This window comes from Tribolium madens, unplaced genomic scaffold, assembly GCF_015345945.1.
Source record: "Tribolium madens isolate multiple individuals breed KSU strain unplaced genomic scaffold, Tmad_KSU_1.1 Scaffold_7;HRSCAF=85;Tcas5.2_LG10, whole genome shotgun sequence".
Classification (NCBI taxonomy): domain Eukaryota; kingdom Metazoa; phylum Arthropoda; class Insecta; order Coleoptera; family Tenebrionidae; genus Tribolium; species Tribolium madens.
This window is the reverse complement of record NW_025401050.1, coordinates 11,245,353-11,265,726: the sequence shown is the minus strand read 5'-3', so window position 1 is coordinate 11,265,726 and position 20,374 is coordinate 11,245,353. Positions and strand designations below refer to the sequence as shown.

Sequence of the window (20,374 nt, the reverse complement as noted above, 5' to 3'; positions counted from 1 at the left end):
AACGTTTGGTGTGACAATTTCAGCAATATATTGGTTAAATTCTCGTAAAAGTCGTTACAGATTTAAACTTGGCGCCGTTTTGCGCTTCCGGTTTGTTTCGGTTGTAGAGGTCGCCCCGTTCCCATTTCGTCTTATTTGTCAGCGTGTGTGCCAGTAAAATGGCGACGAATAATTATTTTGGTTTTACTCACGGCGGAACGCAATATAGGTGAGTGTAGCCCCCTTGTTAGCCCCCTCGTGTCATCACCTTTGGTTAATTGCGCCCCTCACATGTTTAGTTTCATTGGGGGGCGCAATTTTTGCAATGTTTGTGTCTCAAACCGGCGTCCTTGGAAATGGCGCCCGGCATTTTGTCCGATCAATAATCCTCGGGCGGGTTTCGCGTCGGTTGCCCCCCTCTTGAAATTTTCGGTGTAAAATAGTGTTTTTTGGTAGTGCAACCGCCACCGGAGCCGCCTACCAGCCGGGCCAGGCGGGGTACGCCGTCGCGGCGCCTGCCACCGCCGCCGCCGCCACTTACGGTACGCAACGAGCCGCCACCTACGATACGGCCTATCAGGCTGCCGCCGCCGCCGGACAAGGGACCTACGCTGCTGTAGGGACGGGGGCTACGCCCGCCTACGAGTACGGATACGGTGGGTATTTTTAAGTGTGTGAATGGGGATTATGGGGGCTGTTATAGGGCAAACAGCAGCTGCAGGATACACGGGAGGGTACGATCAGAGTGCTGCCGCCGCCAAGCCGGCCACCTATGCCACTACGTATACGCAAAGGGCGGCGGGACAACCACAAGCACAAGCTGCGGTAAGTGGGCCCCAATTTGGGGACAAATGTCAAACATTTCTATGAATACCAACCGTAAAGTGAGAAAATTACCAGATTTTTTTATGATTCAATTTGCGACAACTGTTGAAACTAAATTCACTAAAATCTAGTTTTCATAAATTTAGCAGTGTTGCCAGGTCTGGTGATTGTTTGTTTAATGATTTGGTGAAAACTTTTGAAAAAATTGTAATATTTGATGATTTTTTTTTTTGAAACGTGAATAATTCCAACAGAAAATAAATGTATTTTGAATTTTTTTTTAAATTTGGTTTTTTATTTATTAATATAGTAAATTCAGTAAAAAATGCTGACTTTCTATGATATTTCACTCAACGAGGTAAAAAAATCGCTAAAACGGGTCAAAAAGTACATTATTTTTTCCATTTCTAGGCCTTTTTGGTATGTTTTTAGCCAAAAACAGGAACTATTTTGCAAAGTTTCGTTACAAACAAACCTAAATTGATGTTATTTCGTTTGTTTCATTCGATTTAGTCTTTTTTGAGTGAAATTTTGTCAAAAAAATTAATTTAATTAATTGCAAGGTTTGCTAATACAAACCAAAAAAATTTAGGTTTCGTAAATTTAGCAGTGTTGCCAGGTCTGGTAAAATTTCACCACATCTGGTAATTTTTATACATGTTTAATGATTTTGGTGAAAACTTTTGAAAAAATCAAATTTCTGATGATTTTTTTTGAAACGTGACTGTAGTTCCAGCAGAAAATTAATGAATTAGAATATTAAATATTTTTTTAAATCGAGTATTCGCCCAAATATTAGAAAAATTAACTTTTTTAATTTGGTTTTTTAATTATTAATATAGTAAATTAAGACAAAAATGCTGACACAATTTTTGAGAATTTTGCACGTGTTTGAACCATGCAGAAACTCAAATGCTAAATTTTCTCAAAAATAAGTTGAAAAATCGAGAGTTAGTTTTGTTTTAATAAATGATATTTCACTCAACGAGGTAAAAAAATCGCTATAACGAGTTAAAAAGGCATTATTTTGTCCATTTCTAAGCGTTTTAGTATATGTTTTTAGCCAGAAACAGGAACTATTTTGCAAAGTTTCGTTAAAAACAAACCGAAAATTTATCAAATTATGCCATTTATTTAGCAATATATTGTCAAAACATGCTTAAACACAACGAAAATAAATGTAAATTGATGTCATTTCGTTTGTTTCATTCGATTTAGCTCTTTTTGAGTGAAATTTTATCCAAAAAATATATGACAAAAAACACGAAATATGGTCGAAAATGCTGTTAATTGCAAGATTTTGCTAAAACAAACCAAAAAAAGAAACATTAAATCAAGTAATTATTTTTGCCTTTATCAGGTATTTTATTTTCGAGTAAAAACTCAAATATCGGATGACTGTTAATGATTGGTGTCAAATTTAAAATTTAATTTGGCAGCCTTGATTTTCAAATTCAAACGTCAAACTTTTATAGGCAATTGTCATTTATTTATGACGAGCGACTGCTGATTTAGCCGTCATCTGAAACACTATAACAAATTTAGAAGGGTTACCACTAATTCAGGGTTGCCAACAGATTTTTTTGTCACCCGGTATTTCTCAAAAATTAATTAAAAATTGGACTAAATGAAAAAACGTTATCTATTTTTAGATTTTAGAATTTTTCGAGCGTCTAAGCACGTTTTTGAGTAGATTTCCTAGATTTATGTAAGAAATGGTGACTTTTTGACAGTATTAAAAATAAAAAAAATTATTAAATTTTGTAGTTTGGTGAAAATAGGTGCAAATCTGGTAACTTTTCAGCTCAGATCTGGTAAATTTAATTATTTTGAGCTGGCAACACTGAAATTTATCGAAAAGGTCACAGTTACCAACTGTGTGTTACAAAAAAATAACAGATTTTTAAGGCGATGTAAAAATTATTTCTTAAAAAAAACTAGAAATTGTATTTTTTTAAGATTGATAAAAGAAAAAGTCAATGTTGTGAGTCGTTCAAAACAAAAGAATTTCACACCGACTTGGGATTTTAAGAAACGAAATATTTTTAATTTGTTCTATTAAAAATTAAATTCTTTAAAAATTAAACAATTTTTTTCTACAATTATGTAGTTTTTTTTAAATAAATTTCTTCAAAGTTTACAAATGGACTGACAGCTTCCAACCGTCAATTGTGAAAATTATTAAATTTTTATTACCATTTAAAGATAATCAATATTTACCTAAAATTGAAAAATTTGTTTTGAAAAAAGAACTTTTATGTAATTTGTAAGAATTTTTTAGAAAAATTTAACAAACGCTTGACTTGTTCGAAATTAAGTTTGGCGTAGAAATGTGTTTTTAGGTTGTAGATTATTAATAGATAAAATAACACTTTAAAAATAGCTTCTTACCTGGTGATTTATCAAATAATGAAAGTATTTTAACATCAAATTTTTGTTTTTAACAATTATAGTTTCGGGATTTTTAGTCAACTGTATTTTTTCCCACTAAATCTATCAGTGATGTAACAAATCTTTCTCATCGTCTCGCCGTCTGTTTGTAATAATAATTTTATTTATAAATCTGATCGTAGCATTTTTTTTCCGTCATTCTGTTTCGTAAAATGCTGACGAAATGTTTTTCTTTCATTTTCAGGCAGCAGCAGCAGCAGCAGCGGCTGCAAAACCGGCCCAATATACTGGAACTTATCAAGCAAATGCAACCGGATATCAAGCATCTTATGCTCAACCGGCTGCACAAACAACTATAGCTGCACAACCGACAACTCAGGCAAAACGTAAGAAATTTATAATTTAAAAATTTAAAAAAATCAAAATGTTTCATAGAAGCAAATTCGACGACAACCTATTCCGGTTACGACGCCGCTTTATATTCAGCAGCGACAATGTATGTCGCTCAACAAGGAGGTGCAGCTCAACAGAAAACTGGCGGATGGCAAGGTTACAAAAAAGGGGGTTTAGGGGCGAAAAATATGAGAACAAAAGCGCCACCTAAACCACAACAATTACATTATTGTGACGTTTGTAAGATTAGGTGAGTGATTTTAAGTGTATGTGAAAGCAAGGAGAATTACGACGATTGGTAACACTGTAATCGCTCGTTCAGACACCTTGCAATAGTAGAAAGATAGATGGCTTTTTAATATACACTTGTGGTTGGCAATTGTTTGTGTCATTATCTAACATTTTATTTTATTTTAAAATCGGGGATTTACATGATTATTTTTTGTAGTTGTGCCGGTCCTCAAACCTACCGCGAACATTTAGAAGGTCAAAAACATAAGAAACGCGAAGCGGCTACTAAAATGGCAGCTTCTGTTGCTGTAACCAATCAGAATCGTGCTGGTAATTCGTTGAGATGTCAATTGTGTGACGTTACATGTACAGGTTTGTATTAAATTTAATTTGGAAAAAACAAAAATTACTAATTTTGTTAATAGGGAATGATGCATACGCTGCCCATATTCGTGGAGCCAAACATCAAAAAGTCGTTTTGTTACATACGAAATTGGGTAAACCGATTCCACCACAGGAACCGGAAATAATCGGTGGTCCTCGTAAGTCCGTCTCCTCCACACCAAAGATAAACTTTGTGCAATCAGGAGGTCTCGGCATTCCCACAGGTAATGGTGATTCGAAAGATGACGATATTGATGAACAACCAGAACCGGATATACAACCAGTCGGTCAGGATTATATCGAAGAAATTAAGAGTGATGATGGAAAGGTTTGGGATTAAAAAAATTTATAATAAAAAAAAATACATTGTTTTTATTTTTACAGGTGATTAGTTTCAATTGTAAGTTGTGCGAGTGTCGTTTCAACGATCCCAATGCTAAAGAAATGCACATGAAAGGAAGACGTCATCGTTTACAATACAAGAAAAAAGTCAATCCGGATCTGGTTGTTGATGTGAAGCCGTCATTAAGACAGCGAAAAATTCAAGAGGAAAAAATGAGAAGAGCGGTTAGTAATTGTTTTTTTTTATGGGTTAAATCGACAATTGTTCCTTTTGTTAAGCGTTGAATGCTTTTCGAAATTTTAAGGTTGTCGTAGATGAAATTAGAGTTATTTCACGCTGAACGTTATTGAGTTTTAGACGTTTGGGTTTTGCTAATTCTTACACTTTTCTCTTTTACTTTTGTGGGTTAAAAATTGAAATTTTTGTTTTTCCAGGCATTGCGTGAAGAATTTTGGGCTCGTCGTCATTATAATATGCCTGAAGATGAAGATGATCGTATGTATTGGGAGGATCGTCGCCGTTATGAAGAAGAGTACATGGAGATGTGTCGAAGGGGGAATTTGGGGCCGTATCCACGTGGAAGACCGCCATTTGCAGGAGGAGCACCTCCAGTATGTGTTATATTTTTGATTAAACCACAAAATTTTTTGGTGTTTTTAGTATTTCCAAGGTGGTATGCCGATGGCTCGTCGAACTGAATCAAGTGATGATCGTCATGTAATGGCACGTCATTCTGAAATTTATCCAAAAGAAGAGGAATTGCAATCAATTCAACGTATTGTCAGTCATACGGAACGTGCCCTGAAAATGGTTTCTGATCAATTGGCTGAAAGTACAAAACCAAAAGAAGGACAAACAAAAGAAGGTGAAGCAAGTACAAGCACCGCCCCTAAGCCAGTTGAAGAAACAAAACCGGAACAACAATCACAACCACAACAACAAAAAGAAGACGGCCGTGATAATCAATTGTAAAATCAACGTGATTTTTAGGGGATTTTTGTAACGTTTTATTTTTTTTTTGTAGGTTTTCATTTCAACAAGACAGGGATGCCAATCGTATCCTTAAAGGTGTGATGCGTGTTGGTCATTTAGCAAAAGGATTATTATTAAGAGGCGATACTAATGTTGAATTGGTTGTTTTATGTGCTGATAAACCAACATTGGCATTACTACGTAAAGTAGTTGATTTATTACCACCAGCATTGAAACAAGTTGCCACTGAAAATAATTATACAGTGACGATTAATGCAGCCGAGGCTGGACTTACAGTCACCGGTGATGGATTAACAGTGTTGGTACAACTGACGAGTCCCATTATGAGAGAGCAAGGTAACGAGAGAGATGAAAAATTTTATATAGGTAACCAAACAAAAAAAAAAAAAACGTATGAATGAGTGGTGTGTACAGTACTTGTGCGGGGTTTAAGCTGCAAGAATTTTGAGTGTGTTGAATTTTTTTCTAGGTGGAATTGTAGGCTTGTAAGAGAGAGAAAATGTTTAATTTTTTTTCGAGTTTTCTATTTCTTTCTATTGCAAGTTCAATTACAGGTTACTGTAATTATTTTTGTTTTATGAATTTGAAGACACTAAAAGGTGGGTATTGATTAATTGATCGACGAAAAAATCAGCTTAAACCTTGATCGTTTTTAATAAATATTGGACTTTTTTTTCTCTTCTAGTTTTTGACAGCTGTCAAGTCTGTATCAGTCTTTTGTTTCAATATGTAAAAAATACGGACTGATAGAATTGAAGCAGAAGAATTTCGGTGTAAGAGATGTGTTATTATTATTATTGTGTGATGCATTGATTTTATCTTCTCTTTGTATATTTTTTTGGTCCAATACTTATATACACTTATGTACTGTGATTTGGTTGTTTTTCGAGTTGATTTTAGGTGTGGTGTGGGATAAGGATTTTTGACCAGCCGGCTCACTTTTCACATTTTCCAATCGTTTCACTTTCTTTCGAAAAAAAAAAAATAATAAAAATAATGGGAGAGTGGAACGTGTTGGTGTGAGAGGTGGGCGCAGATGGTCAAACACCCTTTCTTGATGATGTCTAGAAGCTGCGAGCGGCGGGTTGGACCGGGACGTTCTCGCACGCGGCAAGTGTCTCCAGGCGCTGGCAGCCCTCAGACATACCAAATGGTTCCAGGTTTGTGTCCTATGAAATTGTCTCACACCGCGACGCGTGATTTTTTTCATAAAAATAAAGGAAAAAAAATGTAATTTTTTTATAAATATCAAAACCAAAAGTCTGACGATGTGAGTTTTTGGTTTGTGTTTCGGTAGGGAATCGGAGCCGTTAAAAAAATCATTTTTGTTTTGTTTTTTGTGCTATTGTGCTAGAGTTTTATTTTTGCTTCTATTCCCTTTTTTATCAAAGTTTGAAAATTAAAAAAAAGTAAAGTCAGTTTTCTTAATTTGAAGAAAGTTCACATCAAATTCAGATTAAATCATCAGAGGGTTCTACTTGTTTTTTCTCTCAATTTTTACGTTTAATTTAATACTAATTAATCACCGTTAACGTTTAAAATCAAATCAATTCTTGTGTAGAACCCTCGAATGTTAAAAATGTTATATTTAATGGAATTTTTATTATTATTTTTTTAATTGATTTTAATGTGTGATAGGCTAGGGCTTTGGGTCTACATTCCTGCGTGGTCATCATTCGTATTTTGAGGGATTTGTGTCAGAGAGTTCCCACATGGTCGCCCCTAAGTTCATGGGTAAGTTACCCCCGCCACTGGTTTTATTGTTACCATGACGATTTTAATTCTGTTACCATAGTTACAATATTAATTACTATAGTAACAGACATGTGCGACTCGTTAAATCAGCTCAATGCTTGACAGCGTAGTTTTTATTGCGTTTGTTTTCAATTGAGCATAAATAAAATTTGGATTTTTTCACAGAATCGTTGCAAAAATCGTCGATTCTGCATGCCCAAATCCGAGACACTTTAATTGTTTTTTTTTTGTTAATTGTAATGTTTTTTCAGGCCATGGAATTGCTTGCAGAGAAGGTGATTTCTTCGGTTCCTGGTCAGGTGCAATTGTCGCCTGGAGACGCTCTTCGTCGTGTCATGGAGGCGGTTGCTAGTGGTCTTTTGCTTCCTGGAGGTCCTGGTTTGGGTGATCCTTGTGAGAAAGACAGTCCGGATGCGGCAAGTGGTCTTTCGGCCCAACAACGTGAAGATTTGACTTGTTCGGCGCAGTATGCGTTGAGATTGATTGCTTATCGACAGATTTATAAAGTATGTGATGTTGTTTTTGGGGGATTTTTGTGTTTTAATTTTGTTGTTTTTTGAAGGTTTTGGGTATGGATCCATTGCCGACGCAACAAAAGGTGTTTAGAAGGGATAGATCGGCGAGGAAGAGGCGTCGTTCAGGAGGGGAACAAGCCGATTCTGAGAGTAAGTTTTGGTTTAGGGGATTTTTTGGGACTGGTAAAGTTTAGGTGTGGTTATAGGCGATAGTGGGAAGATGGTCAAGACGGAAGGGGCTGAGACTACGGCGGAGACGTCAAAGTGAAGGAATTAAGGAGATGAGAATTCTAGTAATTTTATTTTCTACAAGTATTTTGATGTATAAATGATAGAAATGCTGATTTTGTTGTGGACTTGTATATCTACGTAGTCGTAATTTGTTTTCTAGCTGTATTGTCTGAATAATAAAACTATTACACGAGTTGTTTGAGTTTTATTTTTGTTTCAAGTGATTTTTGTTACCCCTAAATTACCTAAAATATTTCACAAAAAAGTGGGAAAAATTTGAAGTTTGTGAAACAACTGAAAAAAATTCGTTAAAAGCGTTAAAATAATTTTATTAAATAATGGGATTAAAAAATTCGGGTTTTGGCCAGTTTAAACTGTATTACGAAATTTGATTCCACAGTTGGACACGAAAATTGTAATGTCACAACAAAGACTGTTTATATCTCGGAGGGACTTGAAAAACAAAATTCATCGATTTTTAGTGCCTCTAAATTTGATTGTTTGAACAGTAAAAAATAAAAAGAGATTTTTAAAATTTTTTTCTCGACATTCTTTTCCTATTTCTGTAATTTTTCCTTGACTACTTAGTAAATAAAATTGTGTTAAATTCGACGAAACGTTCAGCGATTTTCTTTATTGTTTAATTTAATTAACAAAAAAATTAATTTGTTTCCCTAGGACTTGAAAAAACGAAAAAGTTTTTGCACTTATAAATTTAATTCCTCAATTGGATATGAAAAATTCAAATTTTATTGTTTTAATTTTTTTGTAATATGTTTTTCGTTTTCTATTTTTTTTAGTTTTCTTTGTTTATTTAGTAAACCATATCGTTCTAAATTCAAACAATGTTTTTTTTTATTTTATTTTTATAAAAAAAGTTGTCCGATTTGGAAAATTGGCCATGAAAAATTAAAAACTGATCACATTTTGTGAAGTTTTGACAATTTTTCACTTTTTTCTAAAATACTCCTCCTTTCTCGCCCCAACTGTCTTCTTTTTTGACAATTTTTTTCTATTTTTAAAAATTTTTAAATTTTTAAAAATCAGTTTTTATTTTTTACTGTCCAATCAAACAATCAAATTTAGAGACACTAAAAATCAATGAATTTATTTTTTCAAGTCTTTTCTTTGTTGTGAAATTACAATTTTCGTGTTTAACTATATAGTTTAAACTCACATTTTTCAAATCTCATTAGGGATACAAATTTAAATATGTTCTCATACAAAACACCGAATAATAAAACACCGTTGTTAAACGTTTAAAAAAAATTATTTGCTAAATGGGCAACAAAAATGGAAAAAAAGACATTTGGGAAAAAAAGAGGAATATTTTAGAAAAAAGTGAAAAAACTGTCAAAACTTCACAAAATGTGATCAGTTTTTAATTTTTCATTGCCAATTTTCCAAATCGGACATCTTATAAAAATAAAATTAAAAAAAAATTGTTCGAATGTAAAACAGTAGGGTTTAATAAATAATCAAATTTCGAGTTCATAAACTTAATTTTGCAAGTCCTTTTGAGGAAACAATTTTTTGTATTTGTTTCCAAAATAGGCAAGGAAAATGAAATCGTCGTTCACGTTTTGTTTGAAAGATGCCGCTTCAAGTCCACCCATTACCCCCAACACCCAGCCCACACCTCTTTCTAAGTATAACCCGTCGTGGGTCCCTCCTCCTCAGTCTTCCCTGCAGCGTCAAACATGTAACGATGGGTTTTTCTAGCAATTTGCAGGGGAAGAGCGCCCATGAGGCCCTCCTCTCGCGCCAGGAGGCCGAATTGCGTCTCCTCGACTCGATGAAACGGTGTATTTTATCAAAAGTGCGGTGCGATCGCGAGTACGCAGTGGCGTTGGGCTCGGTGGCCACCCAGGGCTTGAAGTTGGACCGAGGAGATGACCTCCAAGGGAGTTTAGTCGCCGCCACGTGGAGGACCATGATGGAGGAGTTGGAAAACACGGGAAAGTTGATCAAACAGAATGCTGAAACGATTGAGACAAAGGTGATGGAGGCGTTGAATGGCATCTACGCCGAGAAGAGGAAGATGAAGAAGGCCTATCAGGAGGAACATGCGAGGATTTTATTGCAGTTTACGCATGTGAGTGATGGGAATACAACGCCCATGAAATAACAAAGGAATGGGGCGAAACTAGGGCGCTTTTTTACATTTTTTATTGCCTACTGTGCCAACAAAATTATTTTGAATACACAAAAATCTGGAAACTACAAGTTTTTGCACTAAATTTGATTCCATAGTTGGATATGAAAAATTTGCCTCTCGATTTTTATTTTTCTTTATCTATTTAAATAGCTTGGTTTTATTTCATTTTTATTCTTGCTTGCAAAAATTGCAAAAAAGACAATTGTAATGAGAAAAGAAGAAATAGTTCAGAAAAAAGGCGGAAAAATTGAAGTTTGAGAAACAACTGAAAAAAAATCGTTAAAAGCGTTGAATTGACTGACTGACAATTTAAAATAATTTTGTTTACAAAATAGGGAATAAAAATTAAAGAAAAAAAGAAAAACTCTTTAAAGGTGGTGATCCAAATAAATGCAAAACATGAAACTTTGGCTTTTCGTGTCCAACTGTGGGTTCAAATTTAGTAGCATAACTTATTTTCGAAAAAAGTGAAAAAACTGTCAAAACGTTCACAAAATGTGATCAGTTTTTAATTTTCCATGGCCATTTTTTTTAACTATTTAAATAGCTTGGTTTATGTTTTATTTCATTTTTATAAAAACAATTATTAAATTTGTGTACGCAGTAGGATTTGGAAAATAAGAGTGTTCCTCAGCTGGCCTACATTTTTTTCCATTTTCGTTGCCTATTTAGTAAATAATTTTTTTAAATTTTATTGAACGTTTCACGTCGTTGTTTTATTCATTGTTTTTTATGAAAACATATTTGTATCCCTCATGACATTTGAAAAATGTGAGTTTTTGCTACGAAATTTAATTGCATAGTTGGACACGAAAATTGTAATTTCACAATAAAGACAGTTTGTGTCCCTGAAAGGAGTTGAAAAATGAAATTTATCGATTTTTAGTGCCTCTAAATTTGATTCTTTGATTAGTCAGTAAAAATTAAAAACTGCTTTTTAAAATTTTTTTCTCGACATTCTTTTCTAATTTATATATATTTTTTCTTGCCTACTTAGTAAATAAAATTGTTTTAAATTTGAAGAAACGATCAGCGATTTTCTTTATTGTTTAGTTTAACAAAAAAATAGATTTGTTTCCAAAATCCAGAAATTACAACTAAATTTGATTCCATAGTGGGACAAAAAAAATCAAAATTTGCTTCTGCTTTTTTATTTTTCTTTGTCTATTTATTAAATAGAAGGATATTTTATTTTATTTTTATAAAAAATGTAATTTGTGTGCGCAGCAGAATTTGGAAAAAAAAGAGTGTACAAATTCGTGTCCTCAGCTGGCCATGAAAATTCCAAAATTGATCACATTTTGTCATTTCTATTTTTTTTCGTTGCCTATTTAGTAAACAATTTTTTTTTTAATTTCAGTGAACGTCTAACAACGTTGTTTTATTTGTTATTCTTTTTTTTTTAATATGTTTCAATTTGTATCCCTAATGAGATTTGAAAAATGTAATTTGTGCTACAAATTTTGATTCCATAGTTAGACACGAAAAATCAAAATTTAATGTTTTGCATTCATTTGGATTATCATTTTTAAATGCTTTTTCTAAGTTTCTAATTTTTTTAATTATTTTCAATTGTGATTTCACAACAAAGACAATTTGTTTGCCTGGAAGGTCTTGAAAAACTAACTTCATCGACATTTTTTTTCTTTTCTTTTTCAAATTATGCATATTTTTCCTTGTCTATTTAGTAAACAAAATTGTGTTAAAACCGTCAGCAATTCTCTTGATTGTTTAGTTGTACAAAAAATAATAATTTGTTTTCTTAGATGGACTTGAAAAACCGAAATCTGTAAAGTCAACAAGTTTTTGCACTTATAAAATTAATTCCTCAATTAGATATGAAAAATTCAAATTTTATTACGTTTTAATTTTTTGTAATACGTTTTTTTTTTTCTATTTTTTACAGTTTTCTTTGTTTATTTAGTAAACCATACTGTTTTAAATTTGAACAATGTTTTTTTTTTATTTTATTTTTATAAAAAAAGATGTCCGATTTGGAAAATTGGCCATGAAAAATTGAAAACTGATCACATTTTGTGAAGTTTTGACAGTTTTTTCACTTTTTTCTAAAATATTTTTCCTTTTCTCGCCCCAACTGTCTTCTTTCTCGACAAATTTTTTCTATTTTTCGTTGCCTATTTCGTAAACATTTTTTTTTTAATTCCAGTAAACATTCAACAATGTTTTGTTTGTTTGATTCGTTCCTTTTTTAACTTAATTTCTATGGAAACACTTAAATTTGGAAAAATTATTTAAATTTGATGCCTCAGTTGGACATGAAAAATCAACAATTCTCAAATTTTTGTTAAATAGTTTTTTTTGTCAAAATCTCTCCAATTTTTTGTGTGTAAAAAATGGGGAAAATAAGATTTTTGATCAAATTTTTTTTCTTGACTGTCTTCTTTTTCGACAGTTTTTTGTTGCCTATTTAGTAAACATTTTTTTAATTGCAGTAAAGTTTGTTTGTTCATTCATTGCTTTTTTAACTCACATTAAAATTCGTTTCCATCGAAGGATTTGAAAAATTAAAGTGTTTAAAGTCGATATAAAGTTTTTGTTCTAAATTTCATGCCTCAGTTGGACATGAAAAATCAACAATTCTCGTTTTTAGTTTAAAATGTTTGTTAAAAATAGTTTTTTTGTCAAAATCTCTCCGATTTTTTGTGTTCAAAAAGTGGGTCAAATGAAAAATTTTGGCGGTAAATTTGAATCAACTGCGAAAATAGTGTCTTCGTCATCGGTTTGTTAATTCGTTTAATTGATCCAATTGACTTCTTTATGGAGGTCGATTCCAGGCGGCATTTAAAGCGAAATCTCGTGTCAGACAAAGGAAATGTAAATAAGTTTTTTCCTGATTAAGAATTACACTCAGGTAGATGTTGTTGTTGTTGTTGTTTAACAACATTAGAATTACAGAGAAATATTCAAAAATTTTACAAGGAATGAATCAACGACGACGAACCTTTTTATAAATAGAATTTCTACCTGATGTTGAGCTTCTTTCTATTCGGAGAAGAACAAAAGTCAAGGTGAAGTGGCGAGACGACGACTTTTCGATCAATTTTCGGTGTTTTATGGATCGAAAACTTGTTTTCTTTTTCTATTGTGTTGAGCGATAAGCGAATTAACTTCAAGGTTTTGCGATTAGCCGAATTTCACCTCCATTTAAAAGTCGTTTCGAAACTATTTTAATGGAAATTTTACAAAAAAATTAAATTTCCCGCCATGACAACAAATTAAAAGGGCGCGAAATTTGAATTTTTATTGGGGAAATTGGCCTCGTTTGGCGTCCAGCTCGCGGCGAGATTCTGGTAACCTCGTTTAGCCCCCTTATTGGGGTTCAATGAACCTGACAATAAGCGCAAAAGTAGGCAAATGTCATGTCCGTTGCACACTTGCGTAATTGTCCACTCTTGTGAGTGAGGAGGTTCATTGACTTAAAAACCACACACACACCGATGGCCAGTTTTCGATGAAGGTGATTGGCCAAGCTGTACTTTGAACCACATGTGAGCTACGACACTTCTTGTCCCCACATACCTATAACTGTACTTGTTTATTGAGGCGAGAAAAGGAGCGAGAAAAAGGTTTTTTTGGTATGGATTTTGGCACTTTTTGAATTTGGCGCGCAATTAAGAGTCACGTGGTTGTGCAAATTACACCAGGGATTGGCTATAGTCAGGTCTTTCGACTACCAAAATTGGGGTTTTTGAGTTATCAAAATTTTTATTTTTGTTTGATCAAAAAATTGTGGCTTAAAAACGATTCAAATTAGGTTTGAAATAATTACAGATTTGTAATCAACGGTTTATTATCTAACACTGTGATTTTTTTCGGAGTTTTGAAACGCGTTTTTGACCTTGAAAATGAATTGAGGTACATTATCCATAATGGTGCTTGGTTTCGAAAATAATTTTTTTTGGTAAATGAAATTTTTACCAATGATGGGCAACTATAGGGTCTACTTGTCCACAAAATTTAATCAAAAAACATCATCCCGTTTTTGTGTTATAAATTTTTCTTTTTTAATTAATAATAATCAATAAATTTTCAATTATTTTAGATATTTTAAAACTGAGTATAGATTTGCAATTGGTAGGTCAAGGTTTACTTTTTTTGAAAATTTTTGTAAGTGATTTTGAGCTTAAAAATCGCTCAAAGGTTGGCTATGTTGGAATGAGCCCACCTGTCTTTGAAACGTCTTGGCCCAACAATGTTTTTTTCTGGTTAATGTAATTTACAACATTGATTGATAATAATTAGGCTTGTGGGATGCTAAAATTTCAGAAAAAAATTTTGGTCAGTTTTCGAGTTATAAACATTTGATTTTGAAATTTTGAAAAAAAAATTTGAATGCAATAGTGAGTTTACGATTTTTTAATTTTTTTTTAATAGGATTTGTTTTACGAAAATTGCACCATTCATAGTCAAGACTTGAGTCTATAATATGCCAAAAGGGCAAACGTTCCAAGCGCCCCGTTTCGAAAATATGAATTTTTGAAATTAAACTTTGGATTAGTTGACTGTTGGTCTAAAAATAATTTTTTTCACACATTTCCACCCTAAAGTTTCGAATAATTTTTTCAGGTCAAGTAACCCACAATAAGACCCCCAAACTGGCAAAAGGGCAAAATCCACAATCTCATACTTTCCGAGAAAAAAAATCCTAAATTTGTAACAATTAAATTTTTTCTAATTTGTCTCAGAAAAAATGTTGGAATTTTTTAAAATTTTACTAATAGAGATTTCTTTATGAAAATTGTACCAGTTGTGTCCACAACTCGAGTCTATATTATGCTAAAAGGGCACACGTTTCAAGTGCTCCATTTCGAAAATACGAATTTTTGAAGTTAGACTTTAAATTAGTCGTTTGTTGATCAAAAAAAATTTTTTTCGCATACTTCCATTCAAGATTTTTTAATAATTTTTTCAGGACAAGTAGGCCACTACAAGGCCTCCAAACTGGCAAAAGGACAAAATCCGCAATCTCATACTTTCCGAGAAAAAAAATTCCCAAATTTGTAACAATTAATTTTTTTCTAATTTGTCTCAGAATAAACATATGATTTTTTTTTAATTTTCTAATAGAGATTTCTTTACGAAAATTGTATGAGTTGTGGCCACGACCCGAGTCTATGTTATGCCAACGTTGCCAGCGCCCCATTTTCAAAATACGAATTTTTGAAATTGAACTTTGAATTAGTTGAGTGTTGGTTCAAAAAATATTTTTTTCACACACTTCCACTCCAGATTTTTGAATGATTTTTTCAGGCCAAGTAGGCCACAATAAGCCCACTCGACTGCCAAAAGGTCATAACCCGCAATCCCCTACTTTCCCCGGAAAAAAAATCCCAAATTTCGAGTAAAATAATTTTTTATTTGGTATTTTTTCAGTTATCAGACGAAGTCAACCGTAAAAAATCCGAATACCAGAAGTACCTCGAACTGTACAAACTGATGCGTTCACGATTCGAGGAACACTACGTCAAATGTAAGTAGTCCAAAGTGAAAGAACCTTCAAATCATCGCCAAGTTCTAAAAATAGCAAAAAAACCCAAAAAAACAAATTTAACTTTACAGCCGGCCGAGGCGGTAGAAAATTAGACGACGTAAGAGACAAATATCAGAAAGCTTGCAGAAAATTACATTTGACACACAACGAATACGTTTTACTTTTGTGCGAAGCGGTGGAATTCGAGAAGGATTTCCGGACTGTCTTACTTCCCGGACTTTTGGAACACCAACAATCCCTTCAGGAAGCCTTCATTGGGGCTTGGTGAGTGCGCAAATACACAAAAACGAAAAATCTTATTTTTTGTGCCAACGCAGGAAACAAATTTTGCAAGACATTGTAACGGCGTCCGACTGTACTTCGGAGAAGTTTCGAGAAATACAAAAAAGGATCGAAACGAGTCTTGAAACGGTCAAGCCGACCGAAGAATACAAAGATTTCACCGAGAAACACAAGTAAGGGTTTCCCCTACACACTCCCAATTCAAATTTCCCGCCAAAATAATTGACACTTTTGCACCAATATGCGAAAATTTGAGGAAAAACACTAATCCAGGCCTACTACTTTAAACAATTCTGGTTATTTTGAGTAAAAAGTTGGGTTTTTGGCCAAAAATCGGTTTTAAATTCGTATTTCCCGCCAAAATTGTGAACTAACTTGACATTTTTTATTTTAGGACTACGTCAACTGACCCGGTAAAATTTACGTAACCTTAGTCACAAAGTCTCAATTAAAAATACTTAAACACAATTTTAGCGAATCACTGTGATTGTGACATTAAAAACGTAATTTATTCAACAAGTTTGACTAATTTTTTTCTTTAATAATCGTTTTATTCGAAAAAAACATTTTGTAATCATGGGAACGGGGTAATAATGTCAAAATGAGCGACGTAACTTTAGTCACAAATTTTATTTACAATTACAAATAAAGTTTAATTAATTCGTCACTGACGGCACTTGGGGTCAAAATTCACAAATTGGTGAAATCAATGTGAGACAAGATGGGGGCGTGTAGTCCACCAAGGTGTGAATTTTTTTGAAATTCCTCTCATTCTCTGCGAACTTGCAGAATTCTGTAATACCGACAATTAACTTTTGACTTGAATTTTTGGGGTAAATTGTGAACTAAATTGATTTTAGGACTACGCCAACTGAGCCGGTGAAATTCACGTTTGACGAGAGTTTGGTCGAAGACAGCGCTGGAAAATTACTCCCCAACCAATTAACCGTCGATAATTTAACAGTTGAATGGTTGAGAAATAAATTATCTGAATTAGAAAGCAGTATTAAAGAAAATCAAGAAAAACGTAGCAATTTAACCGAAAACGGTAAACCCCCTGAAAATACCCCCACCACCAGGTGTGCCTTTACATAAATCCCCCAACAATCACTAACAATTTGTGTTTTTTGTAGGTTGGCAATTGCTGAAACATCAAAAAAAGAACTAAACGAACTCAAATGTCAAGAACGTAAAATGTTAAAACAAACGGAATTGATCAAGAGTGCTTTGAATGAATTAGGATGTGAGGAAGTTCCTTCCGGTTGTGACTTATCAATCGATAATCAGACTTTTATCACTAATTCCAGCGAACAGGTGATTTTAGTGATTTTTTTTTCATTGGTGTTGGGACTATTTAGCGATTGTAGGTTGGCACTCCTGATACGAAACGATCTTTCACGCAATTTGTCGGTATGTTTCGTAAGCCGTTTCGGCGAAAATCGGCGCCGGCATCGCCGGTTGCGCCCCCACGTACAAAGGGGAGGAGGGATTCCGCCCCAAGGAGCGAAGGGGGCGATCCTGTAGGTGGTGGCTTCACTAACATTTTCTGTCTCTTTCTAACTAACATTGATTGATTGATGATAAAAAGGGGGCGTGTCTAATCATAATATTTAGGTTTCTATGACGACGAATAAGTCATTAGTGGATGAAGAGTGGTTCCATGGGGTGTTACCAAGGGAGGAAGTTGTGAGGTTATTGACCCAAGATGGCGACTTTTTGGTTCGGGAAACTACCCGAAATGATGAATGTCAAACTGTGCTTTCGGTTTGTTGGGGTGGACATAAGCATTTTATTGTGCAAACAACAGCGGAAGTGAGTATGGATTTTGACATTTTTTGAATTTGGCGCGCAATTAAGAGTCACGTGATTGTGGAAATTGTAGTTTTTAAGTTATCAAAATTTTTATTTTTGTTTGATCAAAAAATTGTACCTAAAAACGATTCAAGTTAGGTTAGAAATAATTACAGATTTGTAATCAACGGTTCATTATCTACCACTGATTTTTTTCGGAATTTTGAAACGCGTTTTTGACCTTGAAAATTAATTGAGGTACATTATCCATAATAGTGCTTGGTTTCGAAAATAATTTTTTTTGGTAAATGAAATTTTTACCCATGATGGGCAATTGTGGGGTCTACTCGTCTACAAAATTTAATCAAAAACCATCGTCCCGTTTTTGTGTTAAAAATTTTTCTTTTTTGGGACAATTAAAATTATTGGAATTAAGAATAAATTAAATGGAATTAAGTTATTTTAAAACTGAGCATAGATTTGCAATTGGTAGGCCAAGGTTTACTTTTTTTGAAAATTTTTGCAAGTGATTTTGACCTTGAAAATTGCTCAGAGGTTAGCTATGTTGGAATGAGCCCACCTTTCTTTGAAGCGTCTTGGCCCAACAATATTTTTTCAGGTTAATGTAATTTACAACATTGATTGATAATAATTAGGCTTGTGGGATGCTAAAATTTCAGAAAAAAATTTCGGTCAGTTTTCGAGTTATAAAACATTTGATTGTGGAATTAAAAAAAAAAATTTGAATGCAATTATGTGTTTACGATTTTTTTATTTTTTTTTAATAGGATTTGTTTTACGAAAATTGCACGATTTATAGTCAACATTTGAGTCTATAATGTGCCAAAAGGGCAAACGTTCCAAGCGACCCGTTTTGAAAATACGAATTTTTGAAATTAGACTTTAAATTAGTCGTTTGTTGATCAAAATAAATTTTTTCACATACTTCCATTCAAGATTTTTTAATGATTTTTTTCAGGCCAAGTAGGCCACAACAACGCCTCCAATCTGGCAAAAGGACAAAATCCGCAATCTCATACTTTCCGAGAAAAAAAATCCCAAATTCGTTAAAATTAATTTTTTTCTAAATTGTCTCAGAATAAATGTACAATTTTTTTAAATTTTTTCTAATAAAGGTTTCTTTATGAAAATTGTACGAGTTGTGGCCACAACCCGAGTCTATATTATGCCAAAAGTTCACACGTTCCACGCACCCCATTTCAAAAATACGAATTTTTAAAATTAGTCAACTATTGATCCAAAAAAAAATATTTTCGCACACTTCTATGCAAGAGATTTGAATAATTTTTTCATGCCAAATCGGCCACAACAAGGCCCCCAAACTGTCAAAACCTCAACCCCCACAATCTCATATTTCCAGAGAAAAAAAATCGCAAAATTACAACAAAAAATGTGTTTTTCAGGGTCATTACCGCTTCGAGGGCCCCGCTTTCCCCAGCATCCGCGACCTAATCCTCTACCAATACACCAGCGGTCTTCCCGTAACCGGCCGTTCGGGGGCCCTCCTCTACAAGCCCATTCCTCGCGAACGCTGGGAACTCAACAACGACGACGTCGTCCTCTTGGACAAAATCGGTCGTGGCAATTTCGGCGACGTCTATCGCGCCCAACTCAAAAACAGCAACGACGTCGTCGCCGTCAAAACCTGTCGTGTCACCCTCCCCGAAGACCACAAGAAGAAATTCCTCCAAGAGGGCCGAATCCTCAAACAATACGACCATCCAAACATTGTCAAACTCATTGGGATTTGTGTACAAAAACAACCAATCATGATTGTCATGGAATTGGTACCCGGGGGTTCCCTCTTGACTTTCCTCCGAAAAAAAACAGCCCTCACTGATGCACAATTAATGAAAATGTGTCTAGATGCAGCAGCTGGAATGAGGTATCTAGAATCAAAGAATTGCATTCATCGGGATTTAGCCGCGAGGAATTGCCTAGTCGGTAATACAGAACACTAACTAATTTCGGGGTTTTACACGTCGTTTTTTAGGCTACAACAATGTTGTTAAAATCTCCGATTTTGGAATGTCACGAGAGGAGGAGGAATATATAGTTTCAGATGGTATGAAACAAATCCCGATTAAATGGACGGCTCCTGAAGCACTCAATTTCGGTAATTCCCCCCAACTTGTGAAACACAATCATAACCTCACTTTTAGGCAAATACACCTCACTTTGCGACGTCTGGAGTTACGGAATCCTCTGTTGGGAGATTTTCTCACACGGGGGAACCCCTTATAGCGGTATGAGTAACTCCAAAGCCCGGGAAAAAATCGATTCGGGCTATCGAATGCCGGCCCCTGACAACACCCCCGACGAAATGTATCGCCTTATGCTCAGATGTTGGGAATATAAACCCGAAAATCGACCCAATTTTGAACAGATTTACACCGTCGTTGAGACACTTTGTGCCGCCTATAGAGTGTCATTCCTGTGATCAGAAATTGCCAATATCAAGTGTGCTATAATTACTGTGATTGTGACGTTGATTAAAACATTTTATAACTTGTATTTTATTGTAAAAAGTTTGACTGACTTTTTTTGAATAAACGTTTTATTTAAAAAAT

The 20,374-nt window shown here is 34.0% G+C and overlaps 2 protein-coding genes and 1 non-coding gene across 7 annotated transcripts; all 3 read left to right on the top strand.

The window, feature by feature from the left end:
- Positions 1 to 58: 58 nt before the first annotated feature.
- LOC123010336 (zinc finger RNA-binding protein) lies at positions 59 to 8,235 on the top strand. 4 transcript variants are annotated; one of them, XM_044407154.1, is made up of 17 exons: positions 59 to 208; positions 436 to 635; positions 683 to 804; positions 3,440 to 3,581; positions 3,631 to 3,838; positions 4,037 to 4,191; positions 4,245 to 4,361; positions 4,428 to 4,531; positions 4,588 to 4,770; positions 4,981 to 5,157; positions 5,207 to 5,514; positions 5,571 to 5,875; positions 6,608 to 6,699; positions 7,178 to 7,273; positions 7,546 to 7,800; positions 7,857 to 7,959; positions 8,004 to 8,235. In XM_044407154.1, exons 1-17 carry the CDS (start codon positions 159 to 161, stop codon positions 8,075 to 8,077), a joined length of 2,691 nt encoding a protein of 896 aa, XP_044263089.1. In that variant the 5' UTR covers positions 59 to 158; the 3' UTR covers positions 8,078 to 8,235. The 4 variants fall into 4 exon arrangements, with proteins under 4 accessions (XP_044263089.1, XP_044263087.1, XP_044263088.1 ...); XM_044407152.1 differs by having other exon boundaries at positions 3,634 to 3,838; positions 4,245 to 4,531; XM_044407153.1 differs by having other exon boundaries at positions 4,245 to 4,531; positions 8,016 to 8,235.
- On the top strand, positions 4,802 to 4,932 carry LOC123010370. The gene has a single exon (XR_006413100.1). It is a non-coding gene; the product is annotated as a small nucleolar RNA SNORA79 (small nucleolar RNA).
- A 1,470-nt stretch (positions 8,236 to 9,705) lies between the features above and the next one.
- On the top strand, positions 9,706 to 20,373 carry LOC123010360 (tyrosine-protein kinase Fer). 2 transcript variants are annotated; one of them, XM_044407212.1, is made up of 11 exons: positions 9,706 to 10,135; positions 15,593 to 15,689; positions 15,779 to 15,974; positions 16,028 to 16,165; positions 16,853 to 17,071; positions 17,126 to 17,306; positions 17,360 to 17,512; positions 17,607 to 17,804; positions 19,208 to 19,748; positions 19,798 to 19,920; positions 19,967 to 20,373. In XM_044407212.1, exons 1-11 carry the CDS (start codon positions 9,749 to 9,751, stop codon positions 20,242 to 20,244), a joined length of 2,511 nt encoding a protein of 836 aa, XP_044263147.1. In that variant the 5' UTR covers positions 9,706 to 9,748; the 3' UTR covers positions 20,245 to 20,373. The 2 variants fall into 2 exon arrangements, with proteins under 2 accessions (XP_044263147.1, XP_044263148.1); XM_044407213.1 differs by lacking the exons at positions 9,706 to 10,135; positions 15,593 to 15,689; positions 15,779 to 15,974; positions 16,028 to 16,165 and having other exon boundaries at positions 16,932 to 17,073.
- Position 20,374: the final 1 nt, after the last annotated feature.

Bases quoted from the DNA above. Each gene is read 5' to 3' on its own strand.
- LOC123010360 (XM_044407212.1), top strand. From the start codon at position 9,749: ATGGGTTTTTCTAGCAATTTGCAGGGGAAGAGCGCCCATGAGGCCCTC. The intron at 15,690-15,778 runs GTAAGTAGTCCA...TTAACTTTACAG, and splicing joins CGAGGAACACTACGTCAAAT to CCGGCCGAGGCGGTAGAAAA. The intron at 19,749-19,797 runs GTAATACAGAAC...GTCGTTTTTTAG, and splicing joins CGCGAGGAATTGCCTAGTCG to GCTACAACAATGTTGTTAAA.
- LOC123010336 (XM_044407151.1), top strand. From the start codon at position 159: ATGGCGACGAATAATTATTTTGGTTTTACTCACGGCGGAACGCAATAT. The intron at 636-682 runs GTGGGTATTTTT...GGGCTGTTATAG, and splicing joins CGCCTACGAGTACGGATACG to GGCAAACAGCAGCTGCAGGA. The intron at 3,839-4,036 runs GTGAGTGATTTT...TATTTTTTGTAG, and splicing joins TGTGACGTTTGTAAGATTAG to TTGTGCCGGTCCTCAAACCT.